This window comes from Anolis sagrei, chromosome 2, assembly GCF_037176765.1.
Source record: "Anolis sagrei isolate rAnoSag1 chromosome 2, rAnoSag1.mat, whole genome shotgun sequence".
NCBI lineage: Eukaryota > Metazoa > Chordata > Lepidosauria > Squamata > Dactyloidae > Anolis > Anolis sagrei.
The window spans coordinates 228824715-228848874 of NC_090022.1; the positions used below are offsets into that span (position 1 = coordinate 228824715).

Genomic DNA, 24160 nt, shown 5'->3' on the forward strand with positions numbered 1-24160 from the left:
AATTCTCGCGAGCTTGGCGGAGCTCGGGCCTTGAGTTCACTTTGGCGCCTAAAACAAAAGGGGAGGCGAGAGAGAGAGAGAGAGGAAGCAGAGGGACGCCAAGCGAGCCTCCTCCAGGACAGTATGTTGGGGCTGGGCCTCACAATGGGGGGAGGCAGGGAGTGGCGAGGGAGAGGCCTAGGCCCCGTCCACACTCACCACTGGACGCAGTCTCAAACCGATATTGGAGAAAGTGGTCTTGCTGTGCAGATGATTACATAGGAACCAATATGAGGCCTGGGTGGGGATGACTCAGGCCTCACCTACGCTGCCATATTATCCAGTTTCTTAATCCACATCTACTCTGAACCGGATTATATGACAGTGTAGACTCATATAATCCAGTTCAAAGCAGATAATCTGGATTATATGGCAGTGTAGATCCAACCACAGGCCCTGTCTACCTGTTATGTAGTGCAGTTTGAACTGCATTATAATGACAGTGTAGACCAGGCATGGGCAAACTTCAGCCCTCCAGGTGGACTTCAACTCCCACAATTCCTCACAGCTGGTAGACCTCACTACCTCTGAGGATGCTTGCCATAGATGCAGGCTAAACGTCAGGAGAGAATGCCTCTAGAACAGGGGTCCTCAAACCTTTTAAACAGAGGGCCAGGTCATAGTCTCTCAAAGTGTTGGAGAGCCGGATTATAATTTGAAAAAAAAGAAAAGAATGAATGAATGAATTCCAATGCATACTGCACATATCTTATTTGTAGTACAAAAAAAACACTTTAAAACAATACAATAATTAAAATGAAGAACAATTTTAACAAATATAACCTTAATAGTATTTTAATGGGAAGAGTGGGCCTGCTTTTGGCTGATGAGATAGGATTCTTGTTGTTGTTGTTGTTGTTGTGTGCTTTCAAGTAGTTTCAGACTTAGGTTGACCCTGAGCGAGGGCCGGGTAAATGACCTTGGAGGGCTGCATCCGGCCCCCGGGACTTAGTTTGAGGACCCCTGCTCTAGAACATGGCCACATAGCCTGAAAAAACCTACAATAACCCAGCTGGTAGACTGTTAGGAATTGTGGGAGTTCAGATCCAAAACACCTGAAGTTCCGAAGTTTGTCCATCCCAGGTGTAGACTCATTAATGCAAATTGAACTGGATTATATGAGTCAACACTACCTCACAACCTCTGAGGATACCTGCCATAGATGTGGACAAAACGTCAGGAGAGAATGCTTCTGGAACATGGCCATATAGCTCGGAAAACTCACAACAACCCACTTCTGTATAACCCAGGGCTGTATATACCTACATAATAAGATTTCTTGGAAATATGATCTACGTTTAAACCCAAAATTAATGTATGCTTTATATAGACTTATACACATAGCCTGAAATTAATTTGATACACAATATTTTAAATGTCTGGTATATTAAGCTTTCAGAAAGTAAAGGCGGCACTCTAACAGCTACCAATGTTGCAAGAAGCCTTTGGTTTAAAGGCTTCTTGGAGTCCTTCCACACTGCCCTATATCCTGGGATCTGATCCCAGGTTTTCTGCTTTAAACTGGATTATATGAGTCCCTACTGCCAGATAATCTGGGATACACAGAAAACTTGGGATCAGATCCTGGAATATAGGGCCTGTTTGGAATGCAGTTAATCTGCACTCTGAAACTGCCTTATATGGCAGTGTAGATGGGGCCTTGAGCACTGATATGTATTATGGGCTTCCTTTTGTGGGAGTTTGATTTAGGTCGTGGCAGCTGGAAGCCAGCTTCAGACTGCGGTTTAATGGTTAGTGTAGACAGGGCCTCAGGTTCCACAAAATAAAGACAAATGCTAAAATAGAGGTCCAGGCATGGGCAAATGTAACCTGGGACACCCTGTTAAAACTACAATTAATAAAATGATTTCAAAATCAATTGAGATTTAGACTGGGGGGGGGGGGATCACATATATTTTCCCCAGCTTGTAACAAGCAAATGCGACAAATTAATTAATAAATGTAGCTATTTCACAAAAATAATGAGGCTTCCTTTTGTACCTCAGATCTACAGGATGACCATCTCCTTGGGTATGCATCTTTGGATGTATCTACACTGTAGAATTAATGCAGTTTGGCTCCCCTTTAACTGCGATGATTCAGTGCTGTGGAATTATGGGACTTGTCGTTTTGCCAAGGCCTTTAGTCTTCTCTGGCAAAGTGCTGGCACCTCGCTGAACTACAGCTCTCATAGCATTGAGCCATGAGAGCTGAAGTGTCAAGCTGCATGAATTCTACATACAGGTGCACCCCATGTTATTTCTTCCTCTGGTACCAGAGGAACATGAGGCATCCCTGTATTACTGTCATATCACTGCATTGCTTTTCCTATTCTAGAGAAATGCAATACTTGGTTACTGGCCTGGCAATTTTGCTGCTGCCAATATTTTGGGGAAATGCACATTCCAGCATTCTTTGCCATTAGGAAAACTGATGAGAGCTGTTAGAACTTGCCATTAGACAACATCTATCTTCAGGAGCTTGTGATGTCAAGTGATAAGACATCAGACAGTGACATGGGATACAGCTTTCTCCATAGTGGTGCCTTCTTAAAGAGGTATGCCTGATGCCAACTTTAATGGCCTTTTGGTACAGAAAGGAGCTGTATTTATACTACCATATAGTGCAGTTTAACTGCCTCATATGGCTGTGTAGATCCAGTGTAACCCCTGGAGATGCAAGTGATCAGTGAATATAAGTGGCTTCATTGAATGTGTTGTAGTATACTCTTTTAAAATTATTAAACTGTGTATTATATTAATATTGTTCTGTACCCTAGGATATTTTTGTGCGAACGATGGGATATAAATAGATGTAAATAAAATAGCACATATATCTGACATTAACATCAGAAAACACTATAGTGCTGTGTTACATTTCTTTTGCTGGAGAAAGCTGTATTGAGATATGCACACTTAGTCAGATACCATTCTATTTATTTTCAGGGTATTCACAAATTTCCCCATTACCACCAAAGAAAATGACTGCATCATCTCTTGCAATAAGAGTGGAAACCTGGCTATCATCTACATGGCATGTGAAGGTCCCAGCACGTTGGATAGAAGCTTGCATTGATTGGATTCAACAAGAAAATGGTGGTTTACATTTGGCCCAGGCTTCTCTTAATAAACAAGTTTTTGAGCAATGGCTTCTAACAGATCTCAGGGATCTCGAACATCCTGTTCTTCCTGATCGCATTTTAAATGATCCAAAAGGAGAACTGAATGGCTTTTATTCCATACAGATCGATTCACTTGTTGACGTCAGCCAGCCTGCTTATTCTCAATTGCAAAAGTTGAGAGGGAAGAATACTACAAATGAGGAAATTACTAACAGTACACAAGGAACTTTGAGACCCTGGGAGGCAAAGCCTTCTCGAATGCTGATGTTGCAACTGACCGATGGTGTACATCACATTCAAGCTATGGAATACCATCCTGTCCCTGTTCTCCATTGCGATCTCCCTCCAGGGACAAAAATCATGATACAAGGGAAGGTTGTGTATCGTTTAGGTGTCCTCCTGCTTAAACCAGAAAATGTGAAATTGTTGGGAGGTGAAGTGGAAGGTCTCATGGAAGAAAATGGTAGAGAAAGAATTCTTCTTAGACTTCTTGGGAAAGAAGATGAAAATGTCCCTAATGTTGTTGCATCAAATACTAGGGAATGTGTGGTTCCGCAACCACTTGATGAAGTTGGCCAAAGTCTTGGTCCTTCTGATGAAGAGCTTCTGGCAAGTCTTGAGGAAAATGATGAATTAATGCTCAGTGAGGCACCTGTTGAAAGCGGATATTGCAGCAGAGGTACAAGTATAAATTCTACCTCATATTCTCTCCCTACTAACACGGCAAACTCCTTGCAGCAAGGCCCTGTGGCATACATTACAGGGCCTGAAGAACAAAACATGGAAGGAGACTTCGATGACTTTCCATTAGATGACGATCTGTTTTTACTAGAGGAAATCCAGCAGGAAGAGAGACAAGTTCTGAACAGAGCTACTAGCATGGAGAGCCAGCCACCAGGAGAAAAGAAACACGGAGAAGGAAGGATGGAAGATGTATCTGAAGAAATCACAGGTGGTGGTTTTTCTGCAAAACATAATGCAAAACACACCCAGGACTTGGATGATCGCTTTGAAAACAAGCTTGTTCAGGAGACAAGTAGTAAAGGCAATGAAATGTCATCCAGCATTTCTAACATCAGAGTAACAAGCAGTAATACAAAATTTGAACAATCTCCTGACTGTGTACAGACTTGCAAAATAAACAACAAATACCTTGCAATTGGTTTGGATTCTCCTCCCTTTACATATTTATCAGTGTTGTTAAGTAGTAAGCCCAAGGATATTACAGCTGTGAAAATTAAAGCATTTATAGTCACTCTTTCTGGAAGTCTGACAAGTAGTGGTGGTTTCTGGAGTGTTGCAGCAAAAATAACTGATGGCACAGCTTATTTGGACGTTGTTTTTGCTGATGAGATTTTAACAAGCTTGATTGGGTTTTCAGTACCCGAAATGAAAGAGTTACGGAAAGATCCTGTCAATTCCTCAAAGCTTAAGGAGGGCTTGCAGAATTGCCAGAGAGAACTGATAGACCTTTGCTGTCTGATGACCATTGAATTCAGTCCCTCCCAGGCAAAAGCAAGAGTAGTGATTTTGCAAGATATCAATGCAAATGATGTGGAAAATCTAAAAAGGCGCTTACAGACGTAACACTGAAATTATATTTTTGATTGTAATCCTAAAAAAAGTTTGCATTGAAATATATGTTTGGTTATGCTATCTTCGTGCAATGTTTTAATAATTTCTGCCACTTTCCTGTATTTAAGATTAATGTATGATTTAACATGGCTTTTTTGTGTCTGTTTCTTAATACTTCCTAAAAATATCAGCAAAGCAAGTTTCAGAAATAAATGGGAAACATATGCCATGGGTTTATAACTTGAAATTTTACATTCCTGATTATTTTACAACTTTGAATGACTGAAAATGAGATTATTCCTAAACAGTTAAAACAGGCGTGTTAGAGGTAGTGTACATGTATTATGTTCTCATACTGCAGTTGAAGTATTTTTCTCATGGTATTTGCAATTGCACATTTTGAAAATTATGAAAATAAATGAAACTTTTTTAAACATAGTAGACTGATATCTCTATCTCAGAATTGCAAAGGCTATTCAAACCTACTCAATTGTTTATGTAATAATAATAATAAATTTTTATTTATATCCCACTTTTCTCCCTCACGGAACACAAAGCGGCTTGCAACATATTAAAATCATGTAAACAACTATCCAAATACATTGATAAGTATAAAAATCATAAAATAAACAGTTTAAAACAACAATAATATACATTTGTGTTTATTCTATGTATTTATACGCGCAAAGCCTTTTTTTAAAACAAGCAAGCAGACTGGCAAATTTCAAAAATATTCACAGAGAGATTGATGTTTTCATAAATTTCTGATAGTATTATGTCAACTTGCATTAATCAGCTTAAGAATGAATAGGTCTCTTTGAGTTTTCCGGACTGTATGGCCGTGTTCCAGAAGCATTCTCCTGACATTTCGCCCACATCTATGGCAGACATCCTCAGAGGTTGTGAGGTTTGTTGGAAACATGTCCATACAGCTCAGAAAACTAACAGCAACCCAGGGATTCCGCAGTGAGAATAAGATGGCAACTGTATGGCAAATGAATTATAATAATGATGAAATTATAGGCAGAACATTGAGATTAATTGAAAGTAGAGGGAAAATTTTAGTATAGGATCTATATACAGAGGATGGAAACCCTGTAGAACAAAAAGAAATTCAGAATTGGATAGGGTCAGGGAACTGGATTCAAAGCTGGACTATAAGACAGGAAATTTTTAGACGGAGGGGAAAAATTAGAGAACAGGATAGTCCATTTGAGAAGGTGATTAGGAAATGTTTGAGAGGGGAGAAGAAAGTGGCAGGAGATCTGTATGACCAAATCATAACAGTAAAAGAAGAAATAATAGAGGAAATTTTCCAAACATGGAGATTAGACATTGAAATTGAGAGGAAAGGCATCCAAAGGGAAATAAGTAATACAGCAAAAGAAAAGTATAATGTATTAAGGGAAGCAAGAAGGAAAATGTTACAAAAATGGTACAGAACTCCTGCACAACTTTCACGCTTTGTGCCAGGGATAAAGGACAGGTGTTGGCCTGGCTGTGAACAAAGAGGGGTGTTTAATCATATGATATGGGAATGTGATCAAGTGCAAGAATACTGGAAAATGATTGAAGGGAAAATCAATAGAATGTTATATTTACAAATAGTAATAATTAATAGAAATGTACTACATGCATGGATAACAGGAGTGAAGAATATACAAAAGGAAAAATTGGTTGACAAATTAATAGCATATGCACAAATTGTTTTAGTGAGGGGTTGGAAAGACAAAACAAAATGGACACTGATTAATTGGTATAACTATATAGTTAATATGTTAAATGTGGAAATAACAAATTGCAAATGGAATAATATAGATAAAATTGAAAAGGTTACAATAACTAAGAGGATGTGGGAACCAGTTAGGAATTATTTAGAGAATGTGTTAAGATGTGGAGTAGAAAAATTAAGACTGAGACTGATATTTCAAATGTAACTTCTGTAGTTTGATGTATAAATTGCATGTACAAGGATGGGAGGGTGGGAGTGGGAAAAACCAATAAAACAAAACAAAAAAAAAGCAACCCAGGGATTCCGACCAAAAAAAGCCTTTGACAACACATTAAGAATGAATGCTTGCAGAATCTTACCACATTTTAATTTTTCTGTGGTTTGCAATCAATTTAATAATGCACATTAAAAGTATGTGTAAGTCCTATGGAGTTCATTGGGCACATGGAGAAATTAGACCAAAGGATGAGATTATAGTCTTATACCATTTACTTGGAGTGAGCTTCGTGACTTGGCATGAATAGGACTTTTCTCCTTTATAAAATTAAATATAGTGGGTAAGGATACATTAATTCATCTCCACATAGAAAACATTAAAATTCCATATGTGTAAATCAGTGGTTCCCAAACTTTTTTTGACCAGGAACCACTCTCCAACATTCATACCAAAAGAGTTATGAATCGGTTTTTGGTTGACTAGATTCGATTTGGAGTTCTGATTCAGAAAATTGCATTGGATAGACCATATCAGCTCTAGTTTCTAACACAGAACATATGTCATAGTCAACGACAGGGAAGGAGCAGCAGGCGGTGCGAAAGGAGTGGAAATAAAATAAACAATATAAATAAAGAGGAAGGAGGCTCGCAGACCAGATTTTCGTCCTCGCGGCCCACTGGTGAAGAACTGCTGGTGTAAATGTATAAAGTTGGAACAGCAGACTTGACTTCTGATTTCAGGAATATACATCTCATGTGATTGTATTGATTGAAATGCAACAATAAAGTCAGAGCCTGCAATTCCCTCAGCATAAATCAGCTAATAGAATTGGGCTTTGAATCCATCTTCCTTCAATCTAGACGTTGCAGGTCCTGATTCCAAACCTCCATACTTTGTGGGATGATGATGATACCTGGATCCAAATCAAGCAGCTATCACCATTCAGGGACCTAAATCCCTCACTGAAAATCCTGAGTGGAAATCTTTCAGATAGAAATACCACGTCCCTAATTAAGAGTTGAATAATATACTTTAAGCAACCAGTTCTTTTAAAATTAAGAGAGAAATGTGGAATTGCTTGCTAATTTGTAATACTAATTTAATAATAGAGTATGAAATAAAAATTGCAAGGAAGTTTTACAGATAGTATGACAAAGTAATAGTTTCTACTTGATCTGCAGTTAGTTTTGACATGAAGCGGGTATGTATCTTGATTTTTGATTTTTCTGAAAATGGAGTATTTTAGATTTTTGTTTTGAAAAAAATGCTTAATTGAAAATTATGATTGCCACATATTTGCAATCACTGAACAGGTTAAACTTAGATAATGGGTTTAAAAGACTCCTGGGGGAATATATACAATATAACCAAAAGAAAAGCAAGTATATTTTGTAGCAATTAAAAGAAAGCATTTTGAATGCATATAATGAATCATTGTAGTGACAAGTTAATGATGTGCTAGAGTGGCTGATTAGTTGGGGAAGTGCTTTAACACGTCTAGTTGGAGTAGTTGGCCTTAAAGGTGTACACTGAAATGTGGATGAACATACCCAATTATATCCTTTTATTAAAAGTGGAACAAAACTATTTGAACCAAATAAGGGGAATTATTAGAAGAGGCTGAGTGCTAAACAAAACAAAGGCTGGGAGGCAGGGGACAAAGCATATGTATTTGCATCATGCAGCTTTATGCAGACAAAACAAGACACAGTTGTGAACTATATTAGGAATGCCAGGCTTCTTCAATTTGTATGAGCTACTTGAATAATACTAAAACATGTGTTCAGATCAGTGGCACTGACAGTAATTCACAACCAATTTAAATCATATTATTGCAAAGGATAACCATGGTAGTTAAAAGTGGTGTCAAACTGGATTATTTCTCCAGTGTAGATGCACCCTAAATCTGGATCTTATCCAGGAAGGAGAAACTTCAGGCTACATGTGAAGCCCATGTTTTGAGACTCCCAACAATATAAAAAACTGCAACTTTCCAAGGTCTACAGGCTACTTTAGTCCCATGAGAGGCCTCTTTTTAACTACAAAGGTAATTCAGCTTTATTTTCTCATTCTAAAAAAAGCTCAGGTCAGGAGAAACATGGTGAAACCGCTCTCTAGAAGTTGCAAAGGAGCATTTTCTGCATTTGTTCTTGCTATTCTTGTCAACTAGGAATGAGGTGTCTTGGACAGAAGGATTATGATCTTTTGCCTTCCTTTCCTGTTTGTTTTTACCTCTGTTGTTAGCCACCAGTATAAAAACAACAACAACAACAACACGTTTTGGGTAGATAATATTTGGTTCAGTCAGAGTTACTTAAGTGACTGCCCTCTTGTAAAAGAAAAAAGAAAAAACGGCCTGGAGTAGCATGCCTCTTTCTTTCTCTTTGATGAGGGAGGACATGCTTCAATATTTCTCCCTCGCATATTTGTTTTTTTAAAAATAGATTATTTATACCTAAAGATGTACAATCAGGCCTCTGTATCCATAGATTCGGTGTCCATGGATTCATCCAGTCACATCTTGAAAAAATATATTTTTATTCCAAAAGCAAACCTTAATTGAATGGCATAAAAACTCTAGCAGATTTTTCCTTCCAGTAATCATCTCCTATGATCCATCCTCTCTAACAGGGTTCAATGAGAGAGAAGTTAGTGTATTTTTGAAAATATATTTTTATTTATTTTATCATAATTCAATACATTTGTTATACATCATTAGTTTTACAGCAGACACATAATATTCAATACAATCTACAAGACTTTAACTTTCAGCATCTATTGTTATTTTTACGCTTATACGTATTTTCTATCCCTCACCAAAGTGTTCCCCTCTCCCCGAGCCTTTTTTATATCATCTGTCCAGATTTCATGTCCTCTTGTGGAAGTAACTTTCTGTCTTTCTTTCTGAATCCTTTTTCGATAAATTTTCTCCAAACATCATCAAAATCACTTTGTTTCCATATTCCTCTTGTAACTTTTAATTTACAATGTCAGCTTTTCATTTATTGCCAATTTTCATACTTCCTTATACCACTCCTCTATTTGTATATGTATTTCCCTTTTCCAATTCCTTACTATAAGCAGTCTTGCAGTTGTTAATAAGTTTGTTATCCTCTTTTTTAGCTGCTTATTGTTATATAATGATAATAAAGCTATACTAGGACTTCTTTCTATTTTAATGTTCATTATATCCTCTATCTCTCTAAATACTTTCCCCCAAAAATTATTTACATATTTATACTGCCACCACATATGTATATGTGTTCTTGATTTTGGTATTCTTTCCAGCAATTTTTGAATAGCTTTTATTTATATTTGCTATTCTTATTGTTGTTAGATACTATTTGCATATTAACTTATGGTAATTTTCTTTAACCTGTATTGATAGGTTTTTAAATGTCTTTATCCCCATAATTGTGGTGACTCAGTTTAATTTATTTTCATCCCTAAAACCTCTTCCCAAATCTCACTGAGGGTGTTATTCTTTTTTCCCTTCATTTATTTCAATTATTATCTTATAAACTTTACTAGTTACTCCTTTCAAATTTTTGTGTTCCTCTTTATCCCTTCCATTTTGTATTATTTGTTCAAATTGATTAAGCTTACTTCCATTTTTATTACTTTTTATCCAAATTTTGGACCATTGTTCTTATTGTATACAATGGAAATTAGTGTAGATAGAAGGATGCAAAGGGATTTTGTAGCACCTTTGAGACTACTCAGAGAATGGATTTGGTAGCATAAGATTTTGTAGGCTACGTAACTTATCACACTGGGATATACTCATTTCTGAGATACTTTGAATCCGATTCCAAATGGGTTCTGTCACATACCTTTTGACCCATTCCATCAGTTGCAGAAATGCAATAATTGCACACACAGGATTCTAGTCATGTTTTTTGATGTAATACGGTCCCGAGGCACTGCTTTTATGTGTAATCATAAAATCAGTATGTATACTGTCAGCTAGAATCTCATGAGAAAGGTAGTCTGAGATTTCCAGGCTACATCACTGTGCAATATTCGGGGCGGGGGGGGGGGGTAAAAACAGTAATGTAGGGAGGCATTCGAGCAGATTGGAAGGAGCCAGCCTTCCATGGTGTGATGAGTCAAAGCACAGTGTTTTTATATAATAAAAATCGGGTGTCAGGGGGTCACTATACAACCTGTCTGAATACATTATGAATCTAATCCTTTAAAAGATGGAATGCAAAATGAGATAAATGGAGTATATTTATTATTTATTTATTTAGTACACTTGTATACCGCTAATATCTCAGCCTGTGCGGCGACTCATTGCGGTTTACAACATATTTAAAAATACAATATTCACTTTAAAAATATAAAATAAAATATAAAAATACATACATATACATACATAGTATTGGGCCACCAATACAGACCGGAACATCTCATAGTTAAAGTCGTAATCCAATTCGTTATCCTTGATTGCTAGTCCATGATCAAAACATCATCACATCGGAATTAGTTGAAAACTTGCTCGAACATCCAAGTTTTCAGTTTTTTCCGAAATGCCATTAGCGAGGTGGCTGATCTTATTTCAGTAGGGAGGGCATTCCAAAGCCGGGGGGCCACCACAGAAAAGGCCCTATCTCTCGTTCCCGCAAGCCGCACTTGTGAAGCAGGCGGGATGGAGAGAAGGGCTTCTCCTGAAGATCTTAGGGTCCTGGTGGGCTGATAGGCCGAGATACGTTCGGATAGGTATGTAGGGCCAGAAACGTTTAGGGCTTTAAAGGTCAAAGCCAGCACTTTGAATTGGGCTCGGTAGCTAATCGGTAGCCAGTGGAGCTGGTACAGCAGAGGAGTTGTATGCTCCCTGCGCCCTGCTCCTGTTAATACCATGGCTGCCGCCCGTTGGACTAATTGGAGCTTCCGGGCCGTCTTCAAAGGCAACCCCACGTAGAGAGCGTTGCAGTAGTCAAGGCGGGATGTAACCAGAGCGTGGACTACCGTGGCCAAGTCAGACTTCCCAAGGTACGGTCGCAGTTGGCGCACGAGTCTTAACTGTGCGAATGCTCCCCTGGTCACCGCCGAAACCTGGGGATCCAGGCTCAGCGATGAGTCCAGGATCACACCCAAACTGCGAACCTGTGTCTTCAGGGGGAGTGCGACCCCGTCTAACACAGGCTGTAACCCTATACCCTGTTCGGCCCTGCGACTGACCAGGAGTACCTCTGTCTTGTCTGGATTCAATTTCAATTTGTTCGCCCCCATCCAGACCGTCACAGCGGCCAAGCACCGGTTCAGGACCTCGACAGCCTCCTTAGTAGCGGGTGGGAAGGAGTGACAGAGCTGGACATCATCTGCGTACAGATGACACCGCACCCCGAAACTCCGGATGATCTCGCCCAGCGGCTTCATGTAGATGTTAAACAACATGGGGGACAGTATTGAACCCTGAGGAACCCCACAAAACAAAGGTTGTGGGGTAGAACAGGAGTCCCCCAGTGACACCTTCTGAGACCGACCCTCGAGGAATGACCGGAGCCACTGCAGAGCAGTACCTCCGAGACCCATTCCCGCGAGGCGTCCCAGAAGGATACCGTGGTCGACGGTATCGAAGGCCGCTGAGAGGTCGAGTAGCACCAACAGGGACACACTCCCCCTGTCGAGCTCCCGACGGAGATCATCCACTAAGGCGACCAAGGCTGTCTCGGTACCATGTCCCGGCCTAAAGCCAGACTGTGCCGGGTCTAGATAATCCGTGTCTACCAAGAATGCCTGGAGTTGTGAGGCCACCACACGTTCCATGACTTTGCCCAAAAAGGGAAGATTGGAAACAGGCCGATAGTTTACCAATTGAGTGGGGTCCAGTGATGGTTTCTTCAACAGCGGTTTTATCACAGCTTGCTTTAAGCTGGCTGGAAAAATGCCTTCCCGAAGGGAGGCATTAACCACCACCTTAACCCACTCGGCCAATCCCCCTCTGGCCTCCTTTAGAAGCCAGGATGGGCAGGGGTCTAGGATGCATGTGGTAGCTCTCATTCCTCCAAGCACCTTGTCCACATCCTCGGTTTGAACCAATTGAAATGAATCCATCAAAATCGGACAAGCAGATGCTCGTGTTACATCCTCAGAGACTGCCGTTAATATGGTGTCCAGTCCAGAGCGGATCAAAGCGACTTTGTCTGTAAAGAACCGAGCAAAAGCTTCACAGCGAGCTGCCGTGTCATCAGGGCACCCATCCTGAATGGTGGGTTTTAAAAGGCCTCTGACAACTCGGAACAGTTCAGCCGGACGGTTCTTTGCAGACGCAATGGTGGCCGCAAAGAAAGTTTTCTTTGCGGCTCTTATTGCCGCGGCATATGACCTTAAAAAGGACACAAACCGTGTTCGGTTTGGCTCGCTCGGATCCGAACGCCACACGCTCTCTATAGCCTAACGTGATAAGGTCCCTAAAATCTACTTCCTTGTATACTTCCAAAATTAAGTGTTTCAGTTTCAAAAGTGCTACAAGGTCCCTTTGCAAACTGATATTCCAGACTAACATGACTGTTCTGTCCCCAAAGACATGTGTTGTAAGGCAATTTTTGTTGTTTGGGGGGGGGGGGGGGGAGAGATGTAGCTGCCAGGACTTGTTCCAGTAGATAATGGAGCTGGGAGGAATGAGTGACCACAACAAAGGGACTGCTGAGATTATAAGGCCTGTGGAATGTAATCAGGAAGGAGAAACGTACTGGAGGAAAGCCCAAAGAAAGTATGATGACGAACTTCAAAGTCTTTAGGGCTTATTACAGAGACAGTAAGTGCTCAAGTTTCCATGTGTTTGAGAAGAACTGAAACAGCTAGGGATGCATGACTTGCATTGCAATAAACTTACAGATTCAAGATAGCCTGTAAACCAGTGGTTCTTAACCTGTGTGCCGCGGACTGCGAGGATGAAAATCTGGTCCGTGAGCCTCCTTCCTCTTTATTTTATTTTATTTCCACTCCTTTCATGTCCCCTTCCCTGTCGCTGACCATGGCATAAGTTCTGTATCAGAAACTAGAGTTGAGGTGGTCTGTCCAATGCAATTTTCAAATCTAAAGTTGACAACTGATTTGTAACCCTTTTGGTACTAATGTTGGAGAATGGTCCCTGGTCAAGTAGTCCCTAGTCAAGTGGTCTCTGGTCATAAAAAGGATGGAAACCACTGCTGTAAACTGTATCTAATTATTATATTATTTATTTTATGTGTTCCCTTTCTCCCAGAGTTGAGCAGGCAGCTCGTAAAATTAATTAAGGCAGCTCGTAAAATTAATTAAACAGGTGATAATAAGAAAGGTTAAGGCAGATGAGAATATCAGAACTCATTTTATTGAATAATGGATATGTATCAAAAATTAAAGTATGTAAAGAGAAAAATAGGTGGAGTTGTAACATTAAACATTTTCCATAGTTTTCCAGGAATTTATATCCCAGTTGTTAATACATTTGTTGTGGGAGAGGGGATCACATTAAATAAAATGATTTACAGTTTGAAGAACATTACTGTGAGACACCATTAGAGAGATGAAGAGAAACAAAAAAAAAAAAACTTTTGTAGTTATGGGCAAAAGGCACAGCAAATGTTTCAAGAAAAGCAAAAGATGATTATATGTGTTACCAGAGACTAAATTTTTTAAAGGGCTCAGCACCTTTGCTAATTGAGAACCAATATATTGTTGTGTTCAGGGAGTTAACGAACTCTGCTTTCATAATAATTCGGTATAAGGTGCATTAGATGTGATTTTCCACAGGAACAGAGACTCTGACTTTGCGGAAAGCACTTAACATCTCCTGATTCAGGCTCGGTCTCCTCTGTTAAGGATGCAAATTTGTTTGTGATTGAAATTTTAAACACAGAGGGAGACTGCCGTGAAATAGTTATTTAATTTTCTTTGTTTAGAGCTGGGCTGACCGCTTGTCTTTGTAGATCGGTTGGTGCTTTCCCTCCTTTTTGTCATGATTTTGACTGGGTAAAACAGACCTTTCTCTTGCACCCAGCAGCAAGGCTCTTTGTTTGTATGATGAGTTCATAATTCACAAGGAGAGCATTAGTATAATATTGATGGGCAACAAAGCTCCTTTCAAGCAGTTGTTTACTGGTTCTTACACAGTGCAAAGCAAGTAGTCTGCTATTAAGCAATAGCTCTGCATAATTAAAAGTTACCAATAAAGTGTTAAAAATATATAACTATTAGCAAAATACTATAAAAGGGTGAAATTACTGAGTGTAGAACAATAAAGATTAGCTGATAAAATCAAACAAGCTGCAGTGGTCCCAACAAAACTATCATATCTATTGTCATCTTACAGCTCCAAGATGTTATTTATGTACACAAACTACAAAATAACATACATGGGCTCAAGCAGGCTGCCAGGGCCTTGGTTGAGAAGGGTTTCCATAGGAAAATATGACTCCTACCTGTATAGCAGATTCAGAGATGAGATGAATTTACACCCATGATTAATACTCTGATTACCTGCTATGAAGAACAGCAAGACTGATTAAATCGTTAGAAATCTGAAGGAGAAAAATAGTGGTGAAATGGGTGAGAGATATCATGTGCTATCTTGGGGCTCAGAAAGAAAATAAAAGACATCTTGGGATGTCTACAGAGGTCAAAGGCAAATGAGGTGCATAAACCAATGGAAACTGATTTTCTGAATGATTATGGAAACTGCATTTACTGCATAACAACTTTTAATTGAATGTTTTGATTTAATCAAACGTTTTATAATGTTATAATTTATTTATTTGTGTTGTAGCTTATCGTGTTGGAAGTGTAGTTAATTATTATTAATTGTTTGTTTTCTTTTAATGTATTTTGTTGTATTTATTCATGTTGTGAGCTGCCCAACTCCCTTAGGGAGATGGGGAGGGGTGTAAATGAGGATGATGATGATGATGATGATGATGATGATGAAGAAGATGATAAGAGGATTTTTTGCCCCACTTTTAAAACCCACATTTTGACACTGCCTGGAAGTTCCCCTAGATACCAGTTCCAGACATGAAATGAGGTGCAAAGGATGTGAAGATGCACAAACACAGAACAGTACATGGGGCATTCTATCACTTTAATCTAAAGTATATGCAGAACAAATACAGGAAGATGGGTTAGACTCAGAGGAAGGAGAAGAGTAGGGACACATTTACACTGACCACTTAGCACAAAGGATAGCTGAACACCGCATGGAATAGATCCATGTGGCCTTGAATTGTATTAACCAATCAAAGGTTGCTCCAAGTTTTGCTTCAGAATCTGGAGCAGCCCATGAGTTTGGGCCCATGTAAAAAGTTGGACTGGTTCAAGATGGAACTGGCTGCAACTGTTTACATAGTCACCCCATATTAATCAGGCTCGGGTGGCCAGGGGACACAGGATAGCATTCCCTCCTGTTCTTCTTATCATGATAGCCAGTGGGCATGACATGGGTCCTAACAGTCACTCATTGGCCAGAGCAACAGGGGATTGGGGAAGGGGACGGTTCCTCCTCTCCCTCCTTCCTCATTGCTCTGACGCACCGAAAACTGGAATGTGGGTGTATGTTGGTGAGAGGCCTGAAAACTAAGTCCTGGCAGGACAAATTTGAACAACCTGAGTATATTTGGTCTAGAGAAGACACACATCTCCCTGTAAATATTTGATTTTTTATCTCACAGAGGATAGAATAAGCATGTTCTCTGTTGTTCCAGAGGGTAAGACTATAGACAAAGCAAGTTATAACTATAGCAAGTTATCTGAAGTTGTCTGAAACTGGGTTACTGGGGAAGTTAGCATTATCAGATAGATGATTCATATTGGTTCCCTGATCTAAATACGACTGCAATGGCACAGGAGCTGAAAAGCGTGATGACACCCAATCTAAACCATAGACACACATTTGAAGCAGGACTGGAAAACTGTCTGAATATTTCAATGAACAAATTGGGGAATTACAGCTAGAGAAAAGTAATTACAAACAATGCTGAATTTTCCCATTCTGTTTTTTAAACAATGCATTTGTCCAGTCCTCATTTTAAAGCATTTTCTCCTGCTGTGCAGTTATAATTTAAGAGTATTATGTATTGTCACTTCTCCATTTGTAAACACCCAAGACCTGCTGAGTGATTACTGAATAACCTTCTAATGAAATGCAGTAGAGAGTTCTAATTAAATTGTAAAGTTGTTTAATAACTATACCACTTAAAATGAGATTTTGCCAAACATGGGTCTTAATGAGTTCTCAGAATACATTACCAACGTGTATAAATGCCAAGGTCAACACAAAATAATGCCTCCTGGGTGTGTGAGAAGAGGTTCTGTAAACAAAATAAATATAATACACACAATTAGAATGATACGATAGTGCCAGGAACAGAAATAATGCAAGTTTCTGTAATTCATGTCAGAAAAGTGTACTTATATGACTTACATACAATGCCCGGTGACTAGTGAAGCTCTAGAAATAAACACTAATAATAATATTAATGCATACACTTCAAATCTGCTTTTTTTTTTTAAAGTGTAATGTGCACCAAATTTCATATTTCTAATTAGCAACCCAAGCAAATTAATAATATGGAAACTACTATTGGCCTAGTTAAAATTTCTATGAGTCTAGGGGGCACTTTTCACACAATATTGTGAATGCTGGCATTTTAATATTACTAGTTACAATTCAGAGAATTGTTATAGGTGTTTCCAATGACTTGCACCTTTCTGGTAAAAGAGTCAGCTTTTTTTGGATTCACACCAGATGTGAAGTGGCTTCTGGCCCATAACAAAAGCAAAAGCTGCCAAACCTGTTCCTACTTTAACACTGATAAAATGACAGCATTCTTCTTCAGAGCTTACTGGTCTTGTGTCTTAGATTTCTGGCTAATTTTCTTCGCCTCAGTTTGGTAAATATTTACAATAGTAGCTATAACTTCCCTCCTTAAGCATCTCAGGCTTTTTCCAGACACTTTATTTGCCAATCATTCATTAGATATGGGACGAGAAAATTAATTTTCTTTTAGGACTGCTGAAGCACTGAAACTCACCTGTTCAGATTATTTCAGGGAGGTCTATGGTTCTTTTAGTACACATTAGCCAAGAACCAATGGTGTACTTTCACAACCATTGTCTGCAGAATGGAGACTTTCTTTCTTTGCCACTTTATGTTCCCCCCTAAAAACAAAACCAACCCCTTTCTAAGGAAGTTCCCTGGCCTTTGGAGCAGCTGTGAATTGTGAACCGTAAATTGCTGGAGCAAGCGGGATGACTGATGCTGGCAAAGCAACAGGATTCAGGGAACATAAACTATTGAAATATTGCCTGGAAGTCCAGGCAACATGATTTTAAACATGCAGGTTAAACATTAGGAATTAGAAGACTGTATATAGGGCATCCCCTAAATGTATATATTCTTAATATATTAAAATTAATGGAAGTATGTATATGTGTATAGGGGGAGGATGTGCAATTTTAAAAATGTATGTACTCTTAACAGGATTAAAAAATTCAATAGTAGACAAGTGTCACAAAATTACAAGAGAAACTTTAAGGTTTGCAATTCTGCTTTGAGAATATGAGCATTGCATTGCTCTGTAGGGATGATGGTTTAAACACCTTACATAAAATTGCTATTTAGGATGGAATTGTATCTCTGACTAAATCATTATCACAGCATTTACTCTTCAATATAAATATATTTACTTAGCTTCTGAATGATCACCATAGCTCCATTTTTGGCTACCCTATATATTATACAGTTGGAATCTAAATATTTGAACCTATTGGAGGAAGATTTTTAAACCAAAAAAGATACTATGACCAATTATTTAAAAGAACAAAAATATCCTATTAAATAAAAGAGCCCCCTTTAAGTGTGGAGATAAAAGAGCCCCCTTTAAGTGTGGAGATCTGAGTAAAAGTTTGCTTTCTAGGTTAGTGGATGTGTTTATAGGGAATTGAATCATGCTTTGCTGAGGTCCCTTTTTATACTGCCATATAAAATCCAGCTATATCTGCTTTGAACGATTATATGGCAGTGTAGACCCATATAATCCAGTTCAAAGCAGATGATCTGGGTTATCTGCTTTGATAATATAGAATAGATGGCAGTGTAGAAGGGCCCTGAGTCTTCAGAGGGATATCCAACAATATGTTGTAGTTGAGGGAGGGCTCCAGTGCCTCAGCAAACCAACTACAATAAACTAGGAATTTCTATAGGAAATAGCAGTTCAAATGGGATTATAGTTCTATGTATTCTGAAATAGCCCCAGATTGGAAGAGCCATTGCTTCAGGTAGCAAACCTACAGCATGACCTAAGGGAAATCCTGAAAAGAATAAGAAAGAAGACATGTAAAACTTGTGGTGTTAAAAAAAGAAATTTAGAGTGAACCCTTTGGTCCACAATAGAACTTTTGGATGTATTTGCTTTACAAGTTATTTAGGTCATAAACTTTTATAAGAAAATTGGAACAAAAATAAACTATATAGCACACTTCTGTAACTTTGAGCAATGATTTCAGATTTTATGCAATGTGGAAAAAAAGGAACGTATCAATCTAATCAGTAGAAGTAGTTCTGCCCTTGGATGCCAGAAATGATCATAATCGCTTGATGATGACAGTAATAAGAAATTGATAATTTTAATAATTTAGAAATAGGTGAAATTAAGTATTGGATACAGTTGTAATAAGAGATACTGTACATTTATGGAATTTTGTATTTGTAAATCAATTCTTACACAGTACATTTTTAAAACTATAATGAAATGTGGTTATGTGTAATTTCCCCCCTCCCTCAGAATAAAATGCTATATTCCATAGAGAGTGCATTATTTGTTAGAAGCTATGCATATTCAGCATGCTCTTCCCACTACCTCTTTTCTGAATACTTTTTTGCACACTGTACAGACATTGCCTTGGAACAGTCTTGATTTCTTCATTTGTCTCTATGACCCCATTACACTGCCATCTAAAATCCACATTATCTGCTTTGAACTAGATTATATGACAGTGTAGAATCAGATAATCCAGTTCAAAGCAGTTAATCTGGGATCAGATTCTGGGGTATAGGGCAGTATTGATCTGGCCTACATTAGATTACACACATCATCAAATCTTCCAATGAAACAATTTGATTCAACAACCTTCCTCTTTATTTTATTTTATTTCCTCTCCTTTTGTGCCGCCTGCCACTCTTTTCCTGTCGCTGATCATGGCATATGTTCTGTATCAGAAACTAGAGCTAATGTGGTGTATCCAAAGCAATTTTCTGAATCAGCACTTCAAACTGAATCTAAAGTTGACCAAAACCCTTTTGTTACTAATGTTGGAGAGTGGTTCCTGGTCAAGTAGTCCCTGGTCAAGTGGTCCCTGGTGAAAGGGATCCCTGTTCAAATATTCCCTGATCGAAGTGGTCCTTGGTCAAGTGGTCCCTGGTGAAAGGGGTCCCTGTTCAAGTGTTCCCTGGTGAAAGGGATCCCTGGTCAAAGTGGTCCCTGGTCAAGTGCTCCCTGGTCAAAGTAGTCCCTGGTCAAGTCGTCCTTGGTCAAAGGGGTTCCTGTTCAAGTGTTCCCTGGTCAAAGGGGTCCCTGGTCAAAAAAAAGGTTGGGTACCACTGATCTAAATGCACCAGCACAGTACAATTTTGTACACCGCCATTTAAAATAACCATGGAAATCCTTTCAAAATCACAAAGAAAACCTTACTCAGTGCATAAGGTCATCAAAACTAGTGCACAAAACTAGTGCACAAAACGTATCCACTGCTCATCTACCTTTACAGTAGCAACCATCATTCACAGGCATACTTGTTCTCCTACAACTTGAGCCTATCCAAAATCAGATATACTTGTTACATAAATTAGATACAGTATACATCTAAATTAGATCTATATCAAATTCAACAATCATAACTCTGTTAAGTCAAAGAAACCATTTTGATGGTGGAGTAAAACTGGAAGACCAGATTCTATACTTCAAACCAAATAAATCACTGTGTTAAATATTGTTGGCACAGGTGCAATTGCCCAATACTTCTTTCTCTCCCCCTTTAAACTAGAAATTAGGGGGTCTTGATGGTTAATCATTAGTTTATGTAGGACTGTTTTACAGGTTTTCAAGAATTTAATCGAGATTGTCACAGTTTAGTTTTGTTTGTTTAAACTTACAGCAGCCTTTGCCCTTGTGTCCTGTTTCTGTATGGAAGTATTTTTTTTTTAAAAAAAAAACCCACACTGTTCATCATAACAGTATAATCCTAAATGTGTTTTCTTCTAAACTGGTCCCAGTACGCAGAATAGGACCAACGTCATTTCTAATTAGTACATATAGGACTGCACCTGGCTTCAATTACAAACGCCCACGCCTGTGCTGCTTTCACTTACACAACTATCATCCTGTAGGTAAATGGTCAAGGAGAGATACAACCCAAATGTCAAACTGTAGTCACATGTCGGTGGTCACTGTGCTCTTCTAATAGGGGAAATGCTATTTTCTGCTCTGAAGATCTTGATTTATTAGACCTTTTATCAAACAATTTGGCTTGACAATGCATTACCAGAAATTAGTGAGATTGCCTAGGACCCTAATTATTTTTTTTCCTTAAAAAATGTTCTTGCTCTGCTCTGAAAATTTTTTAAGTGGCCCTTTATTATACTTACAAAATTGTATAAAAGAGCACTGCCCTCAAAGAACGAGGGTCACAGGTGGAGTGTAGCAGGGCTAATAGGAAGGGTAAATAGAAAAATCCACTACTTGTGCGCTCTACTTAAATGACATGGTTGGGTAAATGGATTTCTCTACTTCCTAGGAGTGTGCTTCTACATTAGTCTAGCAGCAATTAGAGAAAAGAGGTTGCTCTGCAAATTGGCTCTGCGAACGCTGGATACTCATCATTTTATTGTGCAAAACATAAAAATTGCTCCTAATCAATCCACTTCAACATTGAGTCTAAAAATTATTTATCAATCCTTTCATCCTAGGGTACTTTGACAATGTTTTCTCTAAATTAACTAAAGGGGAGGAGGTATTTGTATCAGTAAGCAGATGATATTCATGCTGCCCAAATCTTACAAGGGCAGGAGTAAAGAGATCTACATTATTGCTCAAGAGTTCTTAACAAATTGATTAATGCTTTTGGGATAATTAGTCCACATTTCAAGTGTAGCAGTACTTAATGAATTAAGTCGGAGTTCAGTATGTGACGCACACTATGCCATAATGGCTCATCTTATTTGGAACCATAGGAAGTCAGATGCATTAAACTTTCTTTTGCTAGTGAATCATTAATGCAGGGTTTGTTAACATTAATATCTGTCAAGGGACTTCTTTATACAGCAACATTTATTGTAGTTATTAGAGAGTTGCAGCTGTAGTTCAAAATCCATATCTGTTGATGTTTCTTTATGGTGATGCCATATGTTGTAAGCATCTAAATCCTATTTGTAGTTCCAAGTATGGTAGACCTACTTAAATGTGAGTTAAAGTTTTATGTAAACTGCACTTATTTACTAGGGGTGCATCCAGACAGCACCCAAAATGCATGCCCTCCTATATTTTTATGTGGGGTGTCCAAACAACGCCTCACATAAAAATGAATTACTTTGGGGCAAAGCAGGAAAACCCTGCTTTGTCCCAAAGTAATTTGACAGCTGGAAAGACCCATGTCTTTTAGAAGACACGGGTCTTTCCAGCTTTGGAGGTTGTCTGGACTACCCGTTCAGAAATCCTGGGACTTCTAGGGGGCAGTTGGTGCAGCCCTCTCCCATATTCCAGACTCCATGAGCCCAGAATATCTGAGAGGGTTCTAACGCCTCCTCCCCCCCACAAGAAAATACTTTTAAAAATAACATACCCATCCGCCATTGAACTACTGCTGGCCCTCTCCTGTCATGTAGAAATGGCATGCCAGGAGAAGGGGGATAAGAAGGAAAATTGCTCCTGCCTCCCTTTCTCCTGGTGTAACATTTCTATGCACTGGGATATCTCTGACAACAATTTAATGGTGGTTGGGTAAATTATTTGTTTTTTTAAAGTCTTTTGGGGGGTGGTGGTTTGGGTGTCTTGATGTTCACCTAGAAGGTAGCAGGAGGGCATCTTGACATCCCCCCACACATAGAAAGCACAGGATTTTGGGACTGGTGTGCGGACTACAGTCCGCCCTGACCTGGGTTTTTTAAACCTGGGTCAGCATGGAATTTTCTGCTGTGTTGAACCAAATCAGGTTTCCTCAAATTGGAACTATTTGGGCCAAGAACTACAAATCTATGCAGTCAACATTTTGCTGGGCCAAAATTTCTAATCTGTGGGGCACTTAGGTTGGTAGCTTGAACATCAGTAATTCATGGGTTCCTTGACACTAGAAAGGATTGCTAAGGGTGTGAAGACATATGCTGGGTGCCTGAAAGACCCTCAGAACCATAGCTGGTTGATGACAAAAGCATGAGCTGGAGAAAAGGACAAGAATAATTATTAAAAAGTGATTGTATTGCTTGATGTCCTTCTAACAAGTATGCTGATGTTGTTGTTCCCAACTGATATGCATCTATGATGTTTAGTCTGTGATTGGCACTGCACAGTCAACCATTACAAAAGATAACCTTTTTCAATGTGCACCTTTAAAGCACTGCAGGTTCATAGAAAATAATTTAGTGGGGAAATTGGTTATTCAAAGCTTTAGAATTCTGCAGTTGTGCATTTGCAAATACTTTTAATCATAGCTAATGCAGGACTTCTTCAGTAACAGTTTGCAATTAGAGGACAGATCATTACTTTCAATCCACAGAACTTCTCTTCCCTCCTGGAGATGAAAGACAGAGGGAGGAAGCTAGGTTTCCAAACTAATACTCTATTCAGAGGCCATTCCAAACTAGGTAACTTACTGTGCCACGAGGTTAGTAGTACATACTTTTATACCACGGAGACACCAGAAGACATAAAAATTTATTAAAGTAGTCAGAAGAAATGAACAAAACCAAAGAGGACTAAAGCCTTGTATATGCTATATTTTGGAATAATAATTGACAGACTTATATGGCAAGCATAGGCAATCCTAGGATTTGTAGTTTGTCAAGACAGAGAAGGCTAAAGTTCTTGGAAAAACACAAGTCCAATTATTCCATAGCATTAAACCATGGCAGTTAAAGTGGTGTCAAACTGCATTCATTCTATAGTGTAGATCAGGGGTCCTCAAACTTATTAAGCCAAGGGCTGGTTCACGGTCCCTCAGACTGTTGGAAGGCTGGACTGTAGTCTTTAAAAAAGACATGAACAAATGCCTATGCACAGTGCACATTACAATACAGTATTTAGAATGAAGACCAATTTTAACCAATATTCCCAGTATTTCAGTGGGAAATGTGGGCCTGCTTTGTGCTGAGATTGTCAAGTTAATCAGGATTGTTGTTGTGTGCCTTCAAGTCATTTCAGACTTAAGGTGACCCGAAGTCTAAAGTTTAGGTCGGGGGGCTGGTAAATGACTTTGGGGGGGGGGGGCATCCAGCCTGTGGGCCTTA

General features: G+C 38.9%; 1 protein-coding gene across 1 annotated transcript; it reads left to right on the forward strand.

The window, feature by feature from the left end:
• Window positions 1-40: 40 nt before the first annotated feature.
• Window positions 41-5171, forward strand: RMI1 (RecQ mediated genome instability 1). The gene is made up of 2 exons (XM_060762119.2): window positions 41-121; window positions 2985-5171. Exon 2 carries the CDS (start codon window positions 3020-3022, stop codon window positions 4745-4747), a length of 1728 nt encoding a protein of 575 aa, XP_060618102.2. The 5' UTR covers window positions 41-121; window positions 2985-3019; the 3' UTR covers window positions 4748-5171.
• The last annotated feature ends 18989 nt before the right edge of the window (window positions 5172-24160 follow it).